This window comes from Odontomachus brunneus, unplaced genomic scaffold (assembly GCF_010583005.1).
Source record: "Odontomachus brunneus isolate Ranch 3 - 2012 unplaced genomic scaffold, Obru_v1 Obru_scaffold_032, whole genome shotgun sequence".
Classification (NCBI taxonomy): domain Eukaryota; kingdom Metazoa; phylum Arthropoda; class Insecta; order Hymenoptera; family Formicidae; genus Odontomachus; species Odontomachus brunneus.
In genome coordinates, this window is record NW_022639482.1 from 1,515,931 (window position 1) to 1,523,901 (window position 7,971).

At 34.9% G+C, this 7,971-nt stretch overlaps 1 protein-coding gene and 1 pseudogene across 1 annotated transcript; both read right to left on the reverse strand.

Moving 5' to 3' along the window:
• Positions 1-1,920: 1,920 nt before the first annotated feature.
• On the reverse strand, positions 1,921-3,599 carry LOC116843441 (annotated as a pseudogene).
• A 394-nt stretch (positions 3,600-3,993) lies between these two features.
• Positions 3,994-6,005, reverse strand: LOC116843423. Its single transcript, XM_032813813.1, has 5 exons — positions 5,203-6,005; positions 5,009-5,108; positions 4,693-4,803; positions 4,410-4,565; positions 3,994-4,047 (listed from the first exon to the last, which is right to left on the reverse strand). Exons 1-5 carry the CDS (start codon positions 6,003-6,005, stop codon positions 3,994-3,996), a joined length of 1,224 nt encoding a protein of 407 aa, XP_032669704.1.
• Between the last annotated feature and the right edge of the window lie 1,966 nt (positions 6,006-7,971).

A 7,971-nucleotide genomic window follows, 5' to 3' on the forward strand; every position in this document is an offset into this window, starting at 1 on the left:
CTTTTGATGTCGAAATAAATGAGTTTTTTAAACAAAAAAACCGCAGGAACTAAGTTTACCACCTAATAGTTTTCTTTTTGGAATTTCGGGAACGAGAGTCCCTCGCATTCGCACAACTCGGATCCAGAGGCGCGAAAATGTTGGACGTGCGCAAAAATCGATAACCGCCGGCACGCGCCCTTTGTGACGGGCATCTTTAGGGCCGCCACGTCACAAAATATATTATGTAGCTAATATATTATAAAGCCACATTTGTTTATAAAAGTAAAAACTGGAATGATTAATCATTCGTTATTATAATCTTTTTCAACATCATTGTATTTCTTTAATTATTTTATTTTTATTTAATAATATGTTACTAATATATTAAAAATATATTTAATTTATAAATATATTATATAACCAAAACTACATATGTCTATAAAAGTAAAAACTGAAATGATTAATCATTGGTACTTGGCGTAAATCTCTTGATATCATTAATTTTGTAGAGAGTATAAAATTTTCTTATATTTTTTAATAGATAATGCTAACGCTAAGCGCGCACTTGGCTCCTTTTATTTTTTTTGAAAAAATAATTTTGTTTTTATATCATATCCTCTTTTATAAAATAATATTAAACAAGGAAAACAAGTTTCTTTGTTAATAACTTTATACGTTGAACTTAGATATTGTAAATATTTAGGCAACATAAAAAGCAAGTTCTTTAAATTTTTGTTTCAGAATAATTCATTTTTAGAAAAAATGTGTCTCTGTCTCTCTCCCTCTCTGTCTCTCTGTCTCTCTTTCTTACCCTCTCTCTCTCCCTCTCTCTCTCTCTCTCTTATTATTTATTTATTTATTATTTTATTATTAAATTCCCACATCTATACAGTCTATTTAATTTAATAAATTACGAGTCGATAAATCATTAATCGTAAAATATATCTTCTTTTTTTCTTTTTATATAGACGTCTTTTCTTTCTTGCATTTTGTACTTTGAAAAACTGCCTGTACATTTCTAAGAAAAATAAATTTTCATCTTCATCATCATTATATATTTCATAATTCATTTATATAATTACACATTACATAATTTCATAATTACTTTCCAGCAAGAAACATAAATCAACACTAGCATCATTCTGTTTTTGTTGCATATTCTGTGTGTAACAAAGATAGGATGATTGTGACGACTTGTGTCTATTGGTTGAAACAACTTTAGATTTGATTAGATTTAAACTGTTTTGAAGTGCGCGTAAACAGAAAAAGACCAGCCCATTTTCGCGTTAATAGTATATAGTAGTGATATAACAAAATAAGTTTCGCCCCTACCAATATTAACCTTGACAACAAAGAATCGCCAAAAATCGCCTATAGTCAACCGATACTTTCTGTCTGGAGACGATGACGATCCCGCCGTCCCGTCATCTACGGAGAAACATAGTCAACTGACATTTTCTGTATGGAGACGACGATGACGACGACGTTTCTTACGTGTAAATTCCTGATTTCTGATTTTGAGCTAAGACATCTCAGCTTCTAGAACACGTAGAGAAAAAGTAAAGATAGTTTTATGAAGTAATGTAAACCCAAAGAATTAATTAAACCTATCCAGAACTTCATCCGTTCAGCCGTTACAGTCGAACGCGAAGTCTTGCCAGTGTTCCATAAAGATCGTCGCGTAAGTATACACAGTCGGCCGCGAGTCGACTTCGCGACACTACCGTGTCGCTTGATATATATATATATATATATATATATATATATATATATATATATAACTTAGTATCTTATTTGCTCTTAAAGTTATACGTATGTTTATTTAAAAAAAGTGCTATAAAAGTAAGAGATGTTTACAGAAAATTTCTTACAATAAATGTATAAATTTACGTTATAGCAACTGTTCGCAACATATTGAGATAGGCTAGAGAGGTTTTAATGACCTGCTATAATAATTTATTTTAACAATAATTCTAAAAAGAATAAGATAATTCTAAAAATAATTTCTCTTCACTTTTTCACGTAATTCTCCCTTTTAGGTAAATCTCCTTCTTAGATAATTAAAAAAAAAGAGTTTATTAATACTTACTTCGCTGAAAGTTGCGATAGAGTGTTGAATCAATTTTCCTGCAGTTATTTTAATCACAGCGCCTGATCTTGATATAATCAAGATTAAGCCAAGAGCTGTCTTGTGAGGTAAGTAATACTAATCAATCATATATGCTGTTTCCCCAACTTTTTTATACTTATAAATAATAAATTGTATTAAGCATTCATTAATATATAAAATTAAACATTAAATATTAATTTATTAATGTATTAATATCTGTCTAAGTCGATTTTGCTTTCTTACCTGTTCCGTTAAAATTTCACCTATATAGCAAAATATGAAAACGTTAAAGCTCATTGATGCATATACGATAACGTATGCCACTATAGCCGACGTATCAATTTTATGCCACCACTGAAAAAATTACAGCGCATTTTCTCTCAGGAACGTAACAGAATTTTTAAAGCGTTACTAAATAAATGTCGTCAATTAATTTCGATTACATATTCACCTTTTAAGATAATTAGCATACCGTAATGGTGTTATATCCAATCATACATAAGTTAAATGTACATCCGACTAATTCTACCAGACATATTTGATTCATAACTTTCTCGATGTACGTTATAAATCTGAAATTAATGCGATAACATCAAATATTTTTTTAAATGTGTTTTTAAACCATGTTAATATACATATGTAATTGCAACTGAATATCTAAATTTACGAACATACAATAAATTTAAAATTATGTTTTGTTTTCAGATATTTAAATTTTGCACCTCAAGACGCGCAAATAATGATCCACAATGTCAGCCATCTTCTTATTAGCCAAGTCATTTTTCTTTGCGTCCAGATCTTCGACAAGATTGTTCAGACGCAGGGTTAGGATGTCGAGTTGCCCGCACGCATGCATAGCGAAGACAGCAGCCAAGCTGCACGCGCCAACGATAATAGAATTCACTACGAAGCGAGAGAGTAGTCGCATCATCAACATGATCTCTCTCGCTGGACTGAACCTAGTGTCGTCGAATTTACTATAAACTGGACATGGTAGCTGCACCATCGGGACGTTTTTGTTACCGATCGAAACTTCTATCGTCTTCATTCCGGCAAAGATGCTGTAGATGTACAGACCGCTGTGCATGCATACCGCACAGATACCTGCCACGAAGCAACCCAGTCTCGCGTTTTTCGCCATGATGTCGCGATTCTGAGGACATCTGATGATTCTCCAATCCGTTTCCATATGTTGCACACATCGGAGTATGTCGGCGTTACGTAGAAGGAGGAAGCAATAATTCATTCCGCCCATAGACCAATGACTTAACGGACCAAATATCCGCAGTTTTAGATCGAAATTTTTCTCCTCAAAGAGGAGGTTTAATATGCAGGGCTACACGGTGAGGGCTATTAAGAAGTAACATATGAATATCAAAGCATTGCACACGGTTCTCTCGCTCTTAGGAGTCGCGGAGGATCGTGGCCATGTCCTTATCGGCTTCAAGAACCAACGATTCAGCTGCACGCTATGATGGTACAGGTCTTTAGTCCCTGACTGACACATGGTGACTACACGATGGGACAACGTGTATTAATCGACTAAAGCGACGTGCTTAGTAGTCACTACGGCGTCTGCGTGAAGATAAACGGCAGAACGAAGAGACTCCGATTGATTGACTGGCACCGTCGGACTTGTTGCTGCGCTGTCATTGTGGAGAACACGTTTACATAAATCACGTCGGTGAACTGAGTAAAGCCAACGAAGAAAAAATAATCTGTGCGTACGCAATTCATTTGTCATACATAAAATATATCATATCAAAAGGATAATTGTAGCTCATGGTAAGCAAGGATTGATTTTATAGGTAAGTTACTACAAATAGCATTTTTTTTCATAAATGTAGCTGACCCGTGATTTTCTATTTAATTTATTCTAACGATCACGTAATATTTATAACTTACAGAGAAATAGTGCGAAGCATATTTAAATACGCAAGGGATGTTTTAATTACCTGAAACGAAGAACACTTTAATTGCTTTGAAAAATATTCAGAGAATTGTGATATCGGCAACTTTTTTCTCTTTTTTTGCAGGAAATCATACAAGTATGCATACTAACGATTTTTCTAAGATATTCAGTAATTATGTGTGCAACAGTATATTTATTGCTTTTCATTTTGTAATAGACATGTAAATAGCATGTAATAATATGTGAAAAATTTACTAAATACAATCAATCAATTAATTAATACAAACTTGTACACATTAATATATCATATATTAATTATTGATTATAACTTGATATTATTTAATATATTAATGTTTTGTTTGCGAAAAGAAAAGTATATATAGCATCGTAAGTATCGAGACTTACGTCTCCAAACGTCGCTAATGATAATTCAATCAGTTTTCCAGCAGTCATCTTAATTACAGCGCTAGATCTTGAAATGATTAAAACCAGACTAAGAGCAGTCTTCTGAGGTAAACGGTACCATTCAATTAAATAGGCCGTTTCGCCGACTTTGTTACACTATACCGTTCATTTATACAATAAATTGTGGTAAGAACCATCGATGACAAACAATAAACTTGGTGAACATGTTCGTTAATGGCATTAAAAATGCAAGTACTAGATTTTCATGCAAATCGTCTGTTACCTGTTCACTGAGAAGTTCACCGATGTAGCAAAATATGAAAATGTTAAATGTCACCGACACGAATAAAATTCCGTATGTTACTAGGTTTTTGGTATCTTCTGTATCCCATTCCTGAAACATCGAAACATATAGAAACCATTTATTATTGATATTCATTAGAATATACTAATTTTTTCGATTATAATAGGATTTTTCTTTTCTTCTCATTAAATAATGAGAATAATATATAGAATTCTTCTCATTAAATAATGTGAATAATGTGTAGAATTAATTGTTACAGTTATAAACGTAAAAAAGAATGATATTCTTGCCCTACCGTGAGGGAATAATAGCCAATCATACACATGTCAAGCGTGCAGCCGACCAATTGAACAAGACATATCTGATACATGACTTGTTCAATGCAAGATACAAAACTGTAAAGAACAATACTGCTACTACGTGACCTAATCAGAGATACTCACTTATTACCCACAAACGTCACATATTACCCAGGATATCTTTTACTACCTTAGTACACGCAAATGATGCTGCACGATATTAGCCAGTTTATACTTGACCAATTTGTCTTTTTCCTCCGTATCGTCGCCGACTAACTCGTTCAACCACAGAAATAACACACTGAATTGTCCGCAGGCGTGCATCGCAAAAACCGCAGCCAGGCTGCACGCGCCTACCGTGACCGAATTGACTATGAAGCCCGATAAGAACTGTATCATGAGCACGATCTGATTTGTCAAAGTGACCGTCGTGTCGAGGAAGTTACTGTAGAATGGACACGGTAATCGAGGTATCATAATGGTTTGATTGCCAATCACAATGACCAGCAGCGACATGCTCTTCATCATGCTGTACGAGAACACACCGCAGTGCATGAAGACGGCGCAGAAACCGGCGATGAAGCGGCCGAACTTAGCGTTCCTTAACATCACCTCTCGATCCTTCACTCTGTTCACTAGCTGCCAGTCGAGCTCCATGTGTTCAATACACCGACGTATCTCATCGCCACGCAGCAACAGTGACAGGTAATTCATCGCGCCCATAAACCAATGGCTAACAGGTCCGATGGCCTTCACGCGGATGTCGACATCTTCATCCTCGAAGAAGATATACAATACGGAAGGTACTACTACAAAGGTTATCAGTGAATAACAGGTGAATTGGATACCGCGCGATAGCATCTTTTCCTTCCTAGTCGAGGTGGGCCAGATGCCGATTGGCTTTAGGAACCAGCGATTCAACTGAAGACTATAGTCACTGTACTGCTTGTAGAGATTTTTCTTCAACGGAGATTTGCGCAACGAACGAGTCATGTTTGATCTGCGAAAGCACGCGCTGCACTGACACCTGGCCGATTCCCGAGACTATTTTGCGCTACGACGAGGACTGGTAGCGCTTGCGCGGGCTCTCGCGGGTTTTCGTCGAGCCGCAGGAAAGAAATAATTTCTAGCAGATAGGCGGAACTTTACGCTGATCGATAGTTTTTTGCGACTTGTTGTAATGATAGTTGCCAACGTTACTATCTACCAATGTGGAGAGAAAGACAAAGAGGTAACACGGTAATTTTAGTACATAGCTCCGAGCTGATAGTTTATGCGCGTACTTATATTCCATCATGCGTGCAAATTTTGTTTAGACATACAATTGTATGTAATATATCTACGCGAGCATTGTTAAAGCGTGATAAAAATTGTCACGTTAATTTATAATATTAATATCTTTTCTATATTTCGCGGTTTTTTTCATTGATAATAATAACAAAGAGATTACTGAAATTTATAAAATTATTTGTTGTTATATATAAATTAAGTTGTGTCCATTTCACACTTCTTCTTACGTCCTATATAATTATAGCACGAAGTGTATTTACCCTCACTGTGTGCGAGCGCTTAAATCATTTAAAATAAAAATCTAAAATATGACGATATCTATATGATGATATCTAATGATGATATCTTATGATGATATCTAAAATCTATAAAATTGACTATGTCGGTCAGTCTACATTTGGCGGATCGCTTTTATTCTTTATTTACTAGTTGGCTCAATCATGAATAATATAGATATTTAATAGCTTACTATAAAACGAATAAGATAATCGCATCGAGATACATCGACACAAATCTAAACTAAAATTTTCTATCAAGTTTTAAATTCATTTTTACTTTAATGCTAACACAATAATCGATGTTTTTCGCATTTACGTAATTCTGCTAATTGTGCTTTTATAAAAGAATAATTCTACGTCCGCATGGAAATGCAGTAATTTCTCTATTTCGTTTTTGTTTCAAGTTTTACTACGACATCTAAAAATGTAAATATCAACATTGATATTGTTCCGCTTTCTCAATCAACACAGCGCTATTGTTGCAAAGTCGAGCATGTGCGGAGCAACACGACTGGCGAGTGAACAATATCCGTATGTTGCAGATGCTTTTTTATGAAGTTATATACGTACGTGTTATACGAAACAGCACGCAGCAAGCGCGGCTTTTTTCTCACTGCACGACCTTCTCCAACTCTCGACAACCACGTAAACATTATTTTTTCTACCACGTGGTTGCTGCACCACGCTTGTCATTCACGTTGATCAGGTAAAAACAGCATAAAAACAAACACATTTTTGCGATATGAGAGCAGATATCAACGTTTAAACTAGAACAGAGCCAACACTTAATTTTAATGTCGATGCTGCAACTTTAAATAACTATAATTTACTAATAATAACATGCAGTCTTTCTCATTTGTATTAGAATTATATATATTCCTTTCTTCGTCTCGTTCATTGAGAAAATGAGGTGACAATATAATATTCTGTAAGCTTACTTTATGATTTGGTAATTATTTATTTTAGAGGACCCAGCTTGATCTTGATCTTGATATATATTATTAAGGACCCTCTGCTAAGTAACCTTCAGAAGGTTTTAGCCGGACGCTCGTAATTTATTAAAAAGTTATTGACAAAAGAATTTATATATATGTGATCAACTCAACACATTTGTATATCGTTATACATAAAACCATGTATATCGTTATACATAAAATTGGAATACGATTTCTTGCTTCTGATATTATTAAATAAAGATAGCAAGTTATCATAATATAACACGGTCGGCCGCGAGTTGCTTTGCGCTAGCACTTGGCTTCGCGACACTCCCGGTCGCTTGATATGTGCTAATCGGGACACTCCCGCTGTCCCGCCATCTAACAGAGAAATATAAGGCGATTTTTGGCGATCGTCTGGTATATGTACCAAAGTGTACCAAAGTATACCAGGAC

Excerpts from the sequence above, each read along its gene's own strand:
- LOC116843423 (XM_032813813.1), bottom strand. The coding sequence starts at position 6,005 with ATGACTCGTTCGTTGCGCAAATCTCCGTTGAAGAAAAATCTCTACAAG. Across the intron at positions 5,109-5,202 it reads CATCATTTGCGTGTACTAAG|TTTTGTATCTTGCATTGAAC; the intron begins GTAGTAAAAGAT and ends TGTTCTTTACAG. Across the intron at positions 4,566-4,692 it reads GTGAACTTCTCAGTGAACAG|TGTAACAAAGTCGGCGAAAC; the intron begins GTAACAGACGAT and ends TGAACGGTATAG.